We start from the raw sequence: 17,480 nt of genomic DNA on the forward strand, positions 1-17,480 counted from the left end.
GGAGAGCGACACGCACCCGAACAATTCTCCCCGGAACAGCGCTGCCGGGAGCAAAACCAAAATGCGCGAGGCTCCTGCGCGCTACAGTCATTCCGATGAAACTCTAGCCTTAGCATGAGGGGTTGGGGTTTCTGCTTTGCATGGGATGGATAAAAAAATAAAAAATAAAAAAACAAAACAAAATCCACCTGAAAATGGATCTGCCTGGGGGCTCCGTTATTGTTACCCACTTGTATTCTTAGGGCTCTTGGCCATGCACGACCTGACATCATTCCGCTCGGGAGGCAATGTGTTACCTTTTGCCTTCCCCCCTGCAGAATTTGTAAATAACCCTCAGCCCCATCATCTGCTAAACCTTCCGCGAACCCATTTCTGTAATAGTTGGGCTCTGCGGAGGTGTGTTCTGCTCTTTCGGGAAGATGACAGACTGTCTGTCTCTCCCCCCTCTCCCCCTGCTCGGGCTCTGGCTTTCTCTGGCAGGCAGGTAGATTGAAGCAATAATGTGTGAAAGTGAGCTGCTCCCCAGTGGCACTAAAGAGATGAGCTGATCTTTGGCCAATAGCTGGTGCTGGGCTGGGGTGGGGGCTGGGGGGGGGGAGGAGATGGGTCCCCTACCGTGTCCTTTAACACCATCTGCCTTGAATTGCCCACAAGCAGACCCAGCTTCTAGTGCCCTCCCGAAGCAGGCTGCTCCGATGGATACCACCGCGCAGGACAGAGCCCCGCGGCCCAGCTAGGGCAGCCACTGCTCCCCGGCTAACTAACAAGGGGCGAATCGGGACCATACTGGACCCTTGGACTAGAGAGAGAACCGAGGTGACCCAACTGTGTGAGTAGCATCCGTTTTGCAAGCGCATCCCGGGCTTCCTACAGCTAGTCCCCCCGCCCCCCGCCTTTCCCTGCCTGCTGAGGGCTCGGGCGCTCCAGATGTTTGTTGCAGCTGTGGGGTTGTTTAAGGCGCTGCTGTGGATATGCTCAAGTGCGATGGCGCTAGGAAGCCCTAAATCAAAGGGGGAGGTGGGGGACGGACTCGATCTCTTCTGCCTGGGTGGAGCGCGGATCCATTGCCGGTGACCTCTCCCCCGACCCCGTGTTCTTTAATTCATGTGTCACGACCCCGGTTTGTTTCCCTTATTGGCCCCATTGATCCTGCCCATTAGGTCAGATTCATCGGTGCTGCCGGGGCTTCATCCTTCAGCCATTGTTAACTTGTTATCTGTCTATTAAAAATAAAGCCCTGGGAGAAGGAGGTTCCCCACTCCCCCTGCCCCCCCCCCCCCCAACTCCTTCCCCTGCCGGCTCGGCCTCGCTTCTGCCCTGCGGAGAGGGACAGGGTCTGTAGCCCGATTACAAACTAGCTGCTCTGGGCCCTCAAGCGGGACATGCCACTGGGGGGGGGGGGGTATCTGCTGGGGAAGAGCCGGGGGCTGGAGCCCCCAATGCAGCGCCCAGCTCCCAATCAGGGTGGGAAGCCCGATCCACTTCCCTGAGGGCTGGCGGGCTGTGTATGGAGGAGCCCCAGCCTGGCACGGCTCCTGGTGGCGTTTGCGACCTGAGCGCAGATTCACCTGCCAGCCGGCCGCTCTTCCCCACAGATTCCCCTTTCCCAGCTCCCCAGCCCCCACCCCCGTTTCGTATCCTTGATCTGGCTGAACAGCCGCAGGGGGTACGCGGTGGCCAGGGCTGGTTGCTCTCGGTGCTGGGGCTGGGCTGTAACCTCGAGGAAATGGGGCTAGTCGCCTTTGACTAGTTCAGTGCCCTGGGCGGTGCCACTCCGGGGTCACCCCCAATGCAGAGATCAGGCTCAGGGAGATTGGGGTCATCCCTGAGCAGGACCCCTCCTTCTTTCCTCTCTTCTCCTCTGCTTCACCCCCACCTGGCTCACCGCGGCTGTTGGACAGGTAGCTTTAACAGCAGCCCCTCCCCAGCGCTAGCCAGGGCGGCCCATGGGGGAGTTGCCCGGCTGGCTGGAGGGGAGAGGCGCCCAGGCAGGCAGGCTCTGAGGGGCAGAGGAGAAGCACTTAGATCAGCTGTGCCACACGCCGGGCCGGGCTGCAGGCGCTGGGTATTTCCCTTGCTCCGCAGACTGGGCGGCCTAGCAGCAGCCATGTGCCCCCATGTAGAAAGGAGCCGGAGGCCCCGGTTATAAAGTCGCTTTTTCTTCTCCCCTAGGCAGAGCGCGGCTGCTGCAGCGGGCGGGGCCGCTCCGTGTAACGTGGTGTCTCCCCTTCCCCACAGGTTCCCTCCTCTCACCTGCGGCTCCAGCCATGTCCCTGTTTCTAGCCGGGGATCCTGCCTCCAAAGACCAGACTTACGCGGGAGAGACCCTCAGGACCAGCCCGGGGGACATCGCCGCCTATTACCCGCCTCTCCTGCCCCCCGCCCAGTACCTGGAGGCGCTGGGGCGCCCTCCCGACCTCTTCCACCCCCTCAAATCCCTGGGAAGGCTGCTCGCCACCTCCCCGCCTCTGGCCCCCTTCAGCTTCGCCACGATCCCGGCCTTTCTGACCCGGCCCTCGGCCTTGCAGGGCGAGCGGCTCTGCAGCACCCCGTCCCCCTGGCCCTCCTTCTCCGGGCAGGCATCGCCCTGCAGCAGCCGGGCCCCGCCAGCGGGCCCCCCGGAACTGCCCAGCCAGGCGGGCGAGCTCTTTCCCGGCCCCGCCAGGAAGGGCCGAGCGGCGGCCGCGAGCCGGCCCAGCCCCCAGGCCGAGCCCTGCCACCCATACCGCTTCAGCCAGGAGGATCTGCGCGCCGTGCTGTACGGGGCGGTGCGGGGCGCTCCGCAGGCCGCCTCGGGGCTGCGGGGCCCAGCTGCCAGCCCAGGTAAGGCAGACCCCGGGGCCGTGTCAGTGACCTCGGGGGTGCGCGTGCCTATTGGCCCCGTCTCGGTTTGCTGAGTCCAACCCCCGCACGCTGCTCGGCCCTTTGCATGGACCCAAGCTCACGAGCGAGGAATCGCCTCTTGGGAGCCCGGAGCCCATCCCGGCGGCAGGGTCACACCATTCCGCTCAGCCGGACCGGGCTCCCCCCTCACTGCCCGCAGCTGTCCAGTGCAATGTGTGTGTGGTACAAACGGCTCGCCTGGGGGCTAACCAGGGGGTTCCTGTTCTGTTCGCAGGAGATGCTGAGTCTCACGCTCCGCTGCTGGACAGAGAGTCCCTCCAGTTACCCGAAGGTAGGTGGGACCCCAGGGCTCAGGTGCATTAGGACGCGCTCGGCTGAGCTCCTGATTAGATCGTCTGTATTTCTGTTTTCCTCTCGCCCTCCAGGTTTGTCCGTGTTGCAGACGCTGCACGGGGAAGTTCTGCAGCTGGGGGTGTTCTGCACCCACCTCATCCCCAGGGGCGTCCGCTTCGGCCCTTTCCAAGGCAAAGTGGTCAACACCAGCGAGATCAAGATTTACGATGACAATTCCTTGATGTGGGAGGTAGATGGGCTCACCCCTAGGACATCACACTGGCTCGGTCATTGCACCGAAAAAGGCCCTTTAACTCCTTGCTACTCGGGGTGGTGGTTTTGTCCTCAACGCCTGCAGAAACATGGAAAGAAAATAATCAAAGCCTTGATCCAGCCCCCACTATAATCTTTCTATTGACTTGAATGAGGAATCCCAAAGAGCAAGGACATGTTTGATTGCCCACATAGAGGCTTTATAGGTGCAGGGATCCATGTAAATTGTGTACAAACGGGTTACACGGGGGAAGGTTTCTAACACCCAAAGTGCTAAGAAACCTGACAGGTTTCTTTCCCCATGTTTTATCCAGATTTTCGAAGATGGTCGCTTGAGCCATTTTATAGATGGGAAAGGAGCCTCGGGAAACTGGATGTCCTTAGTAAACTGTGCCCGGTTCCCAGAGGAGCAGAATTTGACAGCTATTCAGTGCCAAGGCCAAATATTTTATGAAAGCTGCAAAGAAATCTTACCCAACCAGGAGCTGCTGGTGTGGTATGGAGACTGTTATCTGCAGTTCCTGGGCATCCCCATCAGTTTGAAAGGGGCGACAGAAGGAAAGGGACCCCAGCAACAGCCAGAAGGTCAGTGCCTGCACAGAGCCCTGTGGAAAGGGTTGTTCCCATTTCTCTGTGGACCGGTAGATTCTTTATCAATGCCAGTGATTATTTCGTTGTGATTATAATCACAGAGCTGCTTGTGTTCTGAATGTTTCGTTTCGCTTTTGCTTAGAACAAGACCATTTCAAGTGAGTTGCAGATTCCATTTGTGTAAGAATCTCTATTGCCTATTTCCATTTATTTTACATGAATTTCAATCTCCGGTAAATAAATTAAGCCTTTTCCAACCTTTTCAGGGGTTCTGCTTCCAATTCAGGGCGGAAACTTTCTACACGATTTAGTTTAAATAGAACCATTAGATTAAAGACAATTAAAGTTCAGGGAAAAGGACCCATCCTTCCATTCCTTTACTTATTTGTTCAAATCTTAAAATCCTGAGGCAGAAATTCCCCGGAGGTGCTGAGAAGGCTGAATATTTATGACCAGGGTAGCTACCGGCTCGGCGCAAAACTTCTCTGTTTGAAGACATTTGCAACCGACTCAGATCGCAAAACAGTGATACAAAATCAACAGCCAGCTCCCCAGACTTCACGCCATTTACTTCGGGGTAGCAGTCTTAGTTTTAATTTGCTTTCGGAATTTGTATTGTGAACAAAAGATGTAATTTAGCACATAAAATTCAAGTGTTTTGCAAATGGTGATTTCTGCCCGCAAAGAACTTGGAAACTAAAGTAACTCATGTTTGGGGAATATGGTCCCGTTCTTGATCTCTTTAAAATCAGTGGCAAAATTCCCCCATTGGCTATAATCGGCAAAAGAGGGCCCTGAATCAGATTTATATTTAAACATTCTGGCTCACTTGCCCACACACATTTTCATACCGTTTTGATCTTCAGTTGTAATTTTCACATTCACATTCTTCATAAAGGAGGCAGACGGTTTACACAGTAATCAGATGGTGCCAGGAAAGATGTGGTGTCAGAGAAGACGCTGTCTTGTGGGGAAGACAGGATTCCAAAGCGAATAAATAAAAGACATCAGTTTTAGGTAGCAACTCTGTATTCTATAGAAAACATGTTGCATTCATATATATATACATATGTTAGAATGATACTATATGAATGCATCAGGGAGACAGAATCACTGAAGAATGGTTCAGCTGACTGCAGCAATAACAACACAAAGTGATTCTGTGGACCTCTGAGTATCTAGTAATTGTCATTCTAAGGTTGTTTAACCCTGACAAAGGATTTCATTTTAAGGCTTGACTGTTTTGGATTTGTAACCATGGGAGGAATTGATATCGAAATACTTTTGTCATACGGAGGAAACTAAGGAAATTGTTAGGATCTGTTTAAAATACAGTAGAAACTTTGAGTCTGAAAACAAAAACACACACTTGTGTAGTACATAATTGACATTACTTTTAAAACTTCAAGCAACATATGCAAATTTATTTTTAAGTGGAAAATGAAACACATTGCCAGTACCAATATTAGTAAGTATATAACCAAACCAATGATTTATCATGGGTAGGGGGGCTGTTTTATGTTGCAAAAGTCAGGTTTGCTTTGTCAGATATTAATGTGCAGTAGTTGTTTTACGTCGGGGTGTGCATTCAGACAGGGAATGGAGATCTCCGTTTAGAGGTAAAGACAGAAGGGGTGAAAGCCTGACCTAATTGAAGTCAATGGCAAACGCCCAGTGATTTCAGTGGGGCCAGGATTTCATTCAAGAAATATTTGTCTGCGCCACACTCTTGTAAATATGGTAAAATGTAAGACCACAAAAAGGAAATTCAGGAATGTGCTTAGCAGACTTCAATCTAGTTTGTAAACTCCATTGTATTTTTCTAACTATGTTGTAATTCTTGTTTACAATTATTGTAATTCTAAAAAGCTACAATTCTCCTTGGTTGGGTTCCAGCTCTGAAAGACAGTGACATTTGAAACTGACAGCTATTTACCTCCAAGTATTTAAGTGATGGCACTTTCCCTTGTGTTGCACAGAATCTGGGGAGAGTTACAAATGCGAGAGATGTGGCAAGGTATTTGCCTACAAATACTACAGAGACAAACATCTGAAATACACTCGCTGCGTAGATCAAGGAGACAGAAAATTTCCTTGCCATCTTTGCAACCGATCGTTTGAAAAGAGAGACAGACTGAGGATCCATATTCTTCATGTCCATGAGAAACACAGACCTCACAAGGTAAGGATTGCCTCTGTTTTGTTTTGTTGTGTTTTGTTCCCCTCTCCAAGTTTTCCTCTCACACACTGGGTGATGGTTCCTATATGAAATCTAGGAGCAAAACCAATGAATTGTCCTAGACCCCTCAATCCCAAATGACAGTTGTAAATTACAATCCCTCTAGGATGCTTAAATGCTGACATTTAAAGAACATGTACACCTTGAAAGCATATCACGTGCTAGTACAATTCAGACCACACCATGAAAGTACCTGCAGCTTTCCACGGGGCTCCCATTACAATGTGAACTCACCCAATGCTGGGGTAGTTTGAAATGGACAAGATCTGAAAGCGAAGTCAGTGCCTTCCCAGTAAGACAAGCGGGAGGTGCATTTGGAGAGGACTAGACAACGAAATAAACGGTGATTTTAGATACCCGGCCAGGTTTCCATGGCATGGATACTTATTGATAAGAATAAAACATTTCACACTGTTAACATATAGAGTCCATGATGGTCAGAGTATGAGAAAAGGTGGGACAAGCCTGACTTTGAATAGCATCCATCCTGTTATGGGCAAGAGGGGTGTGTGTGGGGAGGTTAGTTGTTTTTAATTTACAACCACGTATCCCTTTAAGGGTTACCATGGTTTGTAAACTGTTTTGCTACTTTTCTGTCTGAATTCCCAGCTCTGTTCCGCTAAAACCTCCCCTCTTGAGCAGAAGGGAGTTAAAGTTTGAGCTGGCACCAGCAGCTCTGAATTAAACCAATCTAGCAAGGACAGTTCCGCCGGCTAGCCCGGCAGCGAGGAGGCTGCAGCCCCAGCAGAGAAGTCCTGCTGCTCCGAAAGCCACAGGCACGCAAAGGAAAAGTAGGACGATGTTAACAGGAGTTCAGGGGTTTCTCTATGAGGCTGAGCGTTTTTCTCTTGCTGATTATATTTGTCCCAGTTAGCAAAGTCTGAGCGCTCGAGTCAGCGAGAGTGTCCGCCAGCTCACTTTCGTTCCTACATTATTCTAAACCGTCGTAGTGGTTGTCTGAACTGTTGTCATGGGATATATTATAAGGTTAATGATTTGTCTGTTTGGAGGCTGAGAGCAAGCAGCACGGAGGATTACAGAGATGATCCTACCAGGAAACAGTCCATCCTCCTTATGAATACTAGCACCGATCTGTATCATCACAGACAATTACATTTCCTGACTCAGGGGCTTCCCATGATTTCTGCGTGTTTGTATCCAATGAGACTCTAGCTGTAGCTTTGGGACTCTGCTTTCTCCTCATTTCAGCTAGATACTTTAAATAGAAAGGTGGCAAAGGTTTAAATCTAAATATCTAGACTATTCTGTTATGGGAGCAAATCTATGTTGTGATATTTGGCTAGTCTCCACCAAATACCCTTCTGTAGGCATAGGCTTCTCTCAGATGCACTGGCAATGTAAAAACAAGGAATTTTCATACCTGCTCAGTCAGGATAACCTTCCGAATTTTGATGTGACACAACAGAATATGTAATATTTCAACAACCTCTTACTTTCATATGAGCTGAAATATCATCCTGACTATTTTATTTCCTTTTCCTTCTGAAATAAAGTGAACTTCCCAGTGAAGGTTGTTATAGCTAGATCAGCAATATTTCAATGTAATAACAGTACAGTAATAGTTTCACACTGATTTAGAAATAGGGATTAGAGATTTAGATTAAAATGTGAGTGTATTAAATAAGTTTTGGAATGTTGTGTCATGGTCTTTCTTTCTTTCTTTCTTTCTTATGCATTTTTCTTCTGCATGCAATTCACATTAAATGTCTAAACAGAAATGTCTTTCTTTCTGTTTAGACATTTAATGTGAATTGCATGCAGGAGAAAAATATTGCAAGCCAAATCAGCAGAATGAAAAATCCATTGTGCATAGACTTTACATTCAATTAAGTCAGAGTATGTTTTTAATGCAAAGGGTATATACTGAGACCATATATTGTTTAAAATTTCTAATTTATTTTTAAAAATTACTCCGGTCATCACCAGTCCTGGCTGAGTTTATTTAATATCATGGATGAGAATTTCACTCACGCAAATCGTAACTGAAAATTACAATTCATGTTGAAGTCCATGCCAGTTTTTCAATACACTTCAATAAGCTTTGAATTGGGCTCTATTCTATCACAGGCAGCTACAGAATATGCACCACATTATTCAGATTATTACTTATTTTGTTAAAAGGAAGGCAGTGATCTTTCAATTTAACTATGTGGGTAGGAATTCTGAAGACCGAATGCTCTTAGGATTGAGCCTTGGATAGTATAATGAAATGTATGAACAATTTTTTTTAAAATATAAAAATGGTCTTTTTTCAAAAATGAAAATTTAAAAATATATTTTTGGATTTTTTGTGACTGTTTTTTAATGACAATATTTATTACCCCACTACCATTATTGAAATGGTGGCAGAAAAATGTTCACTTACCAAAAACACGGGTTTTCGTAAACAAACAATTTCAATAATTTTTTTTATTAAAATTTAATTTAAAAATATTGAACCTTTTTGGAAAAATGTAAAATGGGTCCATTTTTAACCCCACAAAGTGGAAACAACTTGGAAATTGCCCATGCTTTTACATTTGTTTTTGACCAGCTCTAATAAATATACATTAAAACATTTTGCCACTTACGAGTTAAATTAATTGTATTAGTTAGATTTATAAGTGTGTGTGTGTGTGTGTAGATACACACACACACACACACATACACACACACACACATCTATCATTTTCAACAGTTATTGGCTTGTGCTCTGACAGGAAATCCTTAGCTATTGTGTGTTTGTGTTAACTTTGTTTTCCTTCTAGTGCTCAGTATGTGGGAAGAGTTTTTCACAGTCCTCCAGCCTGAACAAACATATGAGGGTGCACTCCGGAGAGCGGCCCTACAAATGTGTGTACTGTAACAAGGTAAAGGAAAATCCAATCCTCTTCAGAGCTGGCTTTCTCCCATAGATTACCCGTAGATTTTCAATACTGCACAGTGTGACCGGGTGCTTTTCTTTGTAGTTCTTTTTTAATTATTTTTTCTACTTCAAGTACTATGAGCCTCTTTTTATAGGTTTTTCAAACCACCCAAAGAAAAGAATCCACAAATTGGCTAAAATTATTACTTTGTTTACTTAATGAGAACTGTTTTTAAAAAAGAAAGTGGAAGTGGTGTGGGAAGGATGGTTCTCTGGCTCGGGCTCTGGACTGGGACTCAGGTTTAGTTCCACCTTTAACTACAGATTTCCTGTTTGACCTTGGGCAAGACCGTTCATCTACCTTGTGCCTCAGTTCTCCATCTGCAAAATGGAGTTAATATTAGGTCCTTACCTCACAGGAGGGAGGTATGAGGATTAAATCTATCAATGCTTGTGAGGGGCTGAGATACTATGGTAAATACCTAGATAGAAATGTATGGTTTGAACCACTTCATGGGTCCTTATTGGCTCCCCTTCAGCATCAAGTAGTAATTGAGCTTATTAGCACTACTTGATGAGTAACTGGTCTGCTCCACAGGCCTGATCCTGCAACTCTTATTCATATGAATAATACTTACATTGAAGTCAGTGGGGCTATATGTGAGTAAAAATTACTCACATGATTAAGGTTTCAGAGTGGTAGCCGTGTTAATCTGTATCAGCAAAAACAATGAGGAGTCCTTGTGGCACCTTAGAGATTAACAAATTTATTTGGGTATAAGCTTTCGTGGGCTAGAACCCACTTCATCAGATGCATGAAGTGAAAAAGTTTTGTATGAGGCATCTGTACACAGGCAGTTCTTTGAAAGAGCCAATTAGAAAACATGTGTTGTGTAGCTTTGTTTAAAAACCTCAGCTTCTAATACTGCTCCTGCTAATAATCTAACCACTTCCTTCCATGGCTTGATATGACAAAGATGCAGCTAGAAGGAAGGGTTGTTACAAATCAGAGCTTGGATAATACATTTTTGTGGAAAAACCCATGGAAGGAAGCTTTAGGGAGGAAATTTCTGTTCCTCTCCTATTGTTCCATCAGGATGTGTGTGGGGTTTGTGTCTCACGGAATAGGCAACTGAAATTTGGTGATCAGGGATCTATGCATAGGCGCGGGAAGTAGGAGTGTGGAGGTTGCTGCAGCACCCCCAGGTTTTATGTGGGGTCCCGGCTGCGCACACTGGGTCTCAGCTGCTGGCCCTGTGTCTGGGGTTCCACTCCTGGCCCCGTGCCTGCTCTCTGCTGTGGCCCCAGCCTTGGCCCCTTTATCCCTGCCCCCACTCCTGGAGGCCTGGCCCTGCTCCCGGCCTCAGCTTGGAGGGGCAGGGGGCACGGTCAGGGGTAAGGGGGCACGAGGTAAAAAGTTTGGGAATAGTTTTGCTGGCTTTCAGCACCCCCACTATAAAGAGCATTCCAGCGCCTTTGGATCTATGTGAGGTCAGGCCCCTCCACGTACAGTTTCTCTGCTCCTGACGGCCTCCCATCCCTTATCCTGTTCTGGCAGCAGCAACTCTGCGGACCTCCTGAGAAGCTGTGTGGAAGAGATACAGTCTGGCTTTATTGCTTTTCTGCCTAACCTGTGTGGGACTGGGGAGAGGAGCCCTTACCCATTCTCCCCAACTCTTTTCCCCATCCCTGACCTCCTCACAACCTGCTTGGTTCCTACCCCTTCCTCTAGCATGCCCTGGACCCAGGGCACGTCTGCCAATGGCATCTGGGAAGGGGAGGATAGTGAAGGCAACTGATTGCTCCTTACACACGGAATGGGGACAGCTGCATGTAAAGGATCTGCTCTGGGCAGAACTGCATCTGGGTTGAAATGTTACATGAACATTGTTAGGATTCAGGATGCTCAGGGACAGTCTGTCCTGTCCGTGGTTTGCAGAAGTCTCAGCTAAAATAATTGATATACTTTTAATGAGAAGTTACTTTTGTATACAAATTGTTGCAAACAGGTGTAGTGGTCTGACTGTCTCCCGCTGCAGCAACGAAACTCCTTGGGGTGGGTTTTGTCTGTGTTCTGCTCTCCCAGACATTGGCACCCCAACCTCTTGTGTGAAGTGAAATTTCATCCTTAACTTGCTGGTTATGAGTACAGATGGCAGAGCTTCTACCAGAGTGAGGGAATAGATCTTTCTGTGTAGTGTTGGACTTCTTTCAGCATTGAGCTCTGGCAGTCCCAAAAGGAGTCCCAGTGAGTCTCTTGTTGGCAGATCAGACTAGGGCTATGTCTACATTACCACTTTTATCGGTATATGAGAAAAAAACACACCCCGAGCGACATAAGTTACACTGACAGAAACTCTGATGTGGCAAGAGATGCTTTTCTGCTGACGTAGCTATCACCACTCACTGGGGGATGGGAGAGTTCTCTCCTGTTGGCATCTACACAGGAGATCTTACAGCTGCGCTGCTGCATTGGTACAGTTATGCCGCTGGACAGTCTCTAGTGTAGACATGGCTAGAGATCACTAGTTCTCAGACTGTAGGATGCAGTTCTCCCAGGGAGTTGCCAGTAGATTTCTGAGGTGGTGCAAGTCTCTCTTCTTAATTCTCTACCATTCCAGAACATTAGTTGCTCCTCCTAAACACTCATAATTTCTCTTGCCTCCCCTAACTTACTGCTACTGCTCCAAAGTAACCTTGCTTTTTCCGGCTCAGCCAGTGCAGCTGCAGCCTTCAGATGAGGAAAGTGAGGCATGGAGAAATTCAGTAACTTGCTCAAGGTGACAGTGGAAGACTGTGGCAGAGACTGATGCAGAATTGAGGTTACCTGACACCCAGTCCTGTTCCTTAACAACAAGACCCTTCCTCCTTTCTCTGTATAATATGTACCCCCAAGTTCCTTTGCACTCTGAGTATCAAATCAAATGACCTAGAGGTGCAGCTCTGCTTGGAAAGCAATGGCTGTTGGTGGTTAGGTGAAGAAGGGATTTGTGGGTAATGCAGCTACACCGATTTATAGCACCTGAGGAGATAGCCAATGTTATTCTTGTGGGTGGGTGAAAGGGTAGTTATTTGTTATGTTCAATTGATCCTGCTGGTCTGTTAGAAGTGCTCCCCTGCTGTCAGTTGCTTGTCTACATGCCCTGTTTGGATTCCTGAGGCACTATTTGCTGTATGTTAAGGAGGACAGCTAAGATCTCATTAGAGCAGAAAACAGCAGTGGTGCCTTTTCCCACCAACCTCCATGAAGAATAGTAGTAGGGTAGGAGAATGTGTAAATGTGCTGAAGGCATGTTCTGTGAGTAAGGGAGAGAGAGCAGGGTTGGGAGCTGTTTCCTTCAAGGAAAGGAGTAAGGAATGTTGGGTGGTAGAGAAGGAACAAAATTAATTAGGCTAAGAAAAAAAAAGAGACAAATGAGTCCCCTTAGTTCTGGTCCACTGAATTCCAACCCCTTATATGTGAGTACCAAAAAGGCAGCGTTAGCAGTGGTAACCCAATCATTTCTTTGCTTTTATGAATTTAAATGAGACCCTTTACAGAAATAAAAACTAGATTTCTTTTGTGTGGGTTAAGTTCTTGAAAACAAATACTGGAACAAGGGAACTGGGGTAAAATCTAATAAATACACAGCTAATTAAAGACATTATTGACCTGACCCAGCCTCCTTTGACACATGGAAAATATATGCTGGTGTCTTCCAGTCAGAAATGTTTTCATTATAACCAGTGAGCCGGATTTTCTTCCCTCGCTAGTGTAAGGAGTCCACTGACTTTTGGTGGCGTTAGCTCTGATCTATGCTCACTGGGGTAGGGGACATGGGAATCAGCCCCTGAGAGTCCTGCTTCTATGGCTTCATTTCTGAATGAGCAGAATAATCTAAGGGCTGTTCCAGCAATGGAGTTTCTGTTGCCCTTCTGATGCGGAACAGGTTGACTAATGCTTCAGTATCATGCTAACCTTCCTATGTGTGTCTTCAGTGCTGGGTGGGGGTGGAGCCTTTAGGAGACTGTTTTCTAGACAATTGTATAACTGCTTTTAAACTCTTTTCTCCCTCTCTCCATGCCGGCCACCTCTTCAGGCATTCACAGCCTCCAGCATCCTGCGCACTCACATCCGCCAGCACTCGGGAGAGAAGCCCTTCAAGTGTAGACACTGTGGCAAAGCCTTTGCCTCCCATGCGGCCCACGACAGCCACATGCGGCGCACACACAGCAAGGACAAAGGCTGCACGTGCACCGTGTGCGGCAAGAACTTCCTGGAGCAGGAGGAATTCCGATTCCATATGAAGTTCCACGCCGCTCTTTAGCCAGCAGCCCTGCGTTTGGAGCTGCGTGTAGCTGTGTGGATGTGTTTGGTGTGTACGTTTCAGAAGATGAAATTCACCCTTGTGCCAGAGAAGAGCCCAGGGCCTAGGCATCATTTACATCCCCTCATGGATGGCTTGAGTGGTGCTTTGGCCTTGTGCTGGGACCTCCACAGGGGTGCATGTCCCCTCAGATAAATGTCTTATGTGAGTGTGACCATGAACGTTTTTGTGCTTCCAATGTGATGTCTCCATGGACTGTCCAGAATGATGTACAGAAACTCCTTGGCTGTGTTGTTACCAGGTGCATTTTGTAAAACCAGTGAAGTCCATGTTTACTTTTGGGGCTCCGCTCCAGTTCTGAAGCTTATTTTCCCCTATTAACCGGTTATTATTTTATGAAGTGTATCGTTCCAGCCATTTTGACGCACATAAGGTGCAAGTCTATTTTTGTGAATGAGTGTGAGCTGGCTCTGACATGTATTGCCTGTTCAAGTAGGGCACGTGTGTTTCTGGGCATTTAGTCCCTTTATTCAGTGGCATATTGGCTGAGAAAAACACTGGGGACATCCTGTTGGGGCTAGACCATTCCATGTAGGAGCAGAGTGGAGCCCACATACCCCGGGGGAGCAGCAGGAGGCAGTCTGCTTCAGGAAGGTAGCTCCCAAGCATGTAAAGGGTGCGTGCTTGCAACGAAATAGTTGTGGGTTACAGCACAGTGGCCAGCTGTGCTGGCCAGTGCAGTTTGGGGATGGAGCTATGGTTTTACCTCCTTTCCATCTCTTTAGGAGAGCAGGGTGGACGCAGGCCCTGAGCTTCCCAGATGCAATTCTGCTGGCTCTTGCATGAGTCAGTCACATAACTGGGAGAAGGCTGCATACAGCTTCTGCTCTGTGCACCCACGTAAGGCATGTCTATCCCGCAACTAGACACCCATGGCTGGCCTGTGCCAGCCAACTCCTGCTCATGGAGCTCAGGCTGCAGGGCTGTTTCATTGCTGTGTAGAGTTTTGGTCTTGGGTTGGAGCCCGAGCTCTGGGACCCTCTCATCTTGCAGGGTCCTAGAGCCTAGGCTCCAGCCCGAGCCTTGAAGTCTAACCAGCAATGAAACAGCCCTGCAGCCTGACCCCTGCAAGCCCGAGTCATCTGGCACAGGCCAGCTGCAAATTTTTCTTTGCTGTGTAGATATACCCATAAGGGCCAGGCACACTCTGGCTGCAGTTCTTATGTTAGTACTTTCCCTTGTCTGTATGGCAGAGAAATGTTCTATTGCATCAGACCATGTCAAGGCAGGTAGCATCAATGAAATCCTTTACCTCTTGTGCTGTTCTGTATAGGGATCACTTGGATCCTGACACTGAAATCTGTGTCCTTTTATACTTTCGCATTTTGTGTGCTTACTGCATTATTATTATGGCGTTGCTATTGGGTGCTTGGGTTATTTGTTGTTTTTAGTGTGATTCAGGTATAACAGAGTTTCTGAAAACCCAGTTCTGCTACATTAGCAGAGTCCACTATCTCAGTTACGGCAAAGGGCATATTGGTTTAAATATAAGGTCTGAAGTACAAGATGGGCCCAGGAGTTCTTGATGTTGTTAGTTTTGAGATATATGCACTGAGGGTCAAATCCCACAAACTCTCTGATTGCAAAATTCCCCCTGGAGTCAATGGGAGTTCCACATCCTGAGTGAGGACCTGAAGACTTGATCCTCCATTTCCTATTGATGTTGCAAATTGAGGTTTCTTCAATCCATCATTGATTTTTCTTAAGCAAAATTGAAGCCTTTGTTTATATAACTCTAAATGACCTCCAGGGGAGCTGTTGGGTGCTGTTACAAAGCCCACTTATTTAGGCAGCTAAGTATGGATTTAGGATATTTACTTCAGGTTCCTATTTTTGAAAATCTTGGCCTTGTGTGTGTGTGTTTCTTTTAGTCCTTTTCATCCCTCTTGAAACTAAAGAAGGGCCGAAACTAAAACCCGAGACCTGCTCCCTTACTACTTCTTAGGTGTGTTGCAAATCTGAACCTGGATCCTGATCTGAGTTTTACCAATGGCCTGTTTTATAACAGACTGAACCAATCACCCTTGATCAAAAAGATCCCAAACTTTGGAGACTCCAAAATCCAGATTATGCAGCCACATAAAGTGAAATCCAAAGTCCTAACAGAATTCTTTTTCTCTCTCAAACACACAGGGTGAAATCCAGTCTGGCATAGAGGCTCAGCAAAAGGCGTATGCACTAGTTATGTCCTGCTGAAGCTGGGGGGGTGCAGCAGCCTTGTGGTAGCCTTTTGCACCAGTATGGATTTCACCCACAGATTACCTGTGACTGGGAAGCTGCGATTCTTTCTTTTACTTTTTAACGAAAAACAAAGAGAATTGAAACCTTTGTTTAAAAACCTCTTCCCAGCCCAGTAAGGACTTTGCACACAAATAATGGAGAAATATGGATCACATTTTGAGCCGACAAACCTTGACAGTGTCCCTTTAAATATGTCACAGAGCTAGAAAAATGTTGCTTGCATGTTTCATTACACTAGCCAAATAATATGTATATATTGATTTGCACTAATATTTCTATTTATTGTTGTACACTCATGGTTTTCATGGATAAAAGTCTTGCAAGGAATATTTATAAAATGATTTAATTGTAAATGAAATATTTAGGTTCAGCATTAGTTAATATGTAGGCAATCTAATCAATACATATTGTATATATGTGTAGGGGAAAGTGGATGAAGGTTTTGTTTGTTTTGGAATATTTTGCACATATTTTGGTACCAAAGATTCTTATAGCATAGAAAGGACACATTAAGAGCCTGAGCTTCTAAGTGCTGAATTGATGAAATTCCCTCCCATGCAGACAGCCAGCACAGAGCTCATAGATTACTCAAGTCATGCTGAAGTATAGTTAGGGGGTTTCTATGGGACTTCACTTGCTGGCCCTCTGCACAGAGGTGATTTTCACCCTTGTAGAGAACTCCCATTCACAAAAATGGGAGTTTGGTGTGTGAAGAGCTTTTTGGTTCAGGCCCTTAATTAACTCAGGATTCTATGAAATCATCAGCTACCTCAACAATGAACCAAATGTGTCTGACTTACTAAGAATTAGCTAGACGTGCTGTGAAATGCATACAGATGGTTTCCCGGGTAGGTAACGCTCACCATCGCACATATGTGAGGATTATTTATGGAACTGTGGTGCCTCATTATTTGTAGTCCTTTAGTTATATATACTTTCCTCTGGTAGAAAGTTACACTTTGTACGAAAACACAAGCCGTGGTTTTGAAACTCTGCTATAGTGCAGTTTTATCAAACTGTGAGGGGGAATGTGAGGGGTTTCACATGTGCTTCTGATTGTAGGTATCCTGTTTGTTATATTGCATTTCAAGCCTATAAATCTGTGTTTTTATGTTAATTATTAAGAATGCTACTGTGAGATTAATGCAGAAAGCACTCAAACTAAATAAATGCTATGAGGTTCTGGCTTTCAGGAGAAGGCTGCTGAGTTTTTCCATTCGATTGGTAATACACACATTTACATTCTAAATCCTTATGCAGAAATATAAAATGAAGCAATTGATATCTTGGCAAACTCAACTAAATGCAGCTTGAGTGTAAATCACACATCCCTACATACAGCTGGAGCAACTGGTCTCTGTGCTGGGAATTAAGGGCTGGCTAGATGGCAGTTGACTTCAGTGGGAGGTGAGCTGCCCAGCACTTTACAGGAATGGGCCTAAATGGATATGCATGAGTTCTGGCCACTGAATCATAGATCCAGCTCCCTCCCCCTTGTGAATACTGTGATGATCCCAGGCTTATGCCAATAAAAGCCTTTTGCCACGCCGAAATATACGTGTGGAGAATCCCAATTCTACCTGCAATTCCCATCACACAGCACCTGAAATGCAACTGTCTCTGGGATGGAGGGTGGCAACCGACCAGCGCACTAGAGTGGAGAAAAGGAAATAAAGCCACGTGGCTCTGCAGAAGACAGCAAGCGTGAAAGCAGCTTGAATTGCTC

At 46.6% G+C, this 17,480-nt stretch overlaps 1 protein-coding gene across 1 annotated transcript; it reads left to right on the forward strand.

Moving 5' to 3' along the window:
* Nucleotides 1-2,267: 2,267 nt before the first annotated feature.
* Nucleotides 2,268-13,453, forward strand: PRDM14 (PR/SET domain 14). Its single transcript, XM_065398296.1, has 7 exons — nucleotides 2,268-2,823; nucleotides 3,119-3,175; nucleotides 3,270-3,427; nucleotides 3,765-4,035; nucleotides 6,021-6,223; nucleotides 9,049-9,150; nucleotides 13,226-13,453. The coding sequence occupies exons 1-7, from the start codon at nucleotides 2,268-2,270 to the stop codon at nucleotides 13,451-13,453; spliced, it is 1,575 nt and encodes a 524-aa protein (XP_065254368.1).
* Nucleotides 13,454-17,480: the final 4,027 nt, after the last annotated feature.

This window comes from Emys orbicularis, chromosome 2 (genome assembly GCF_028017835.1).
Source record: "Emys orbicularis isolate rEmyOrb1 chromosome 2, rEmyOrb1.hap1, whole genome shotgun sequence".
Lineage (NCBI taxonomy): Eukaryota > Metazoa > Chordata > Testudines > Emydidae > Emys > Emys orbicularis.

What these genes read in the sequence shown, in the direction of transcription:
- PRDM14 (XM_065398296.1), top strand. Translation starts at nt 2,268, where the DNA reads ATGTCCCTGTTTCTAGCCGGGGATCCTGCCTCCAAAGACCAGACTTAC. An exon ending in GGGCCCAGCTGCCAGCCCAG is followed by an intron (nt 2,824 to 3,118) that starts GTAAGGCAGACC and finishes TTCTGTTCGCAG; the next exon opens with GAGATGCTGAGTCTCACGCT. An exon ending in AATGTGTGTACTGTAACAAG is followed by an intron (nt 9,151 to 13,225) that starts GTAAAGGAAAAT and finishes CCACCTCTTCAG; the next exon opens with GCATTCACAGCCTCCAGCAT.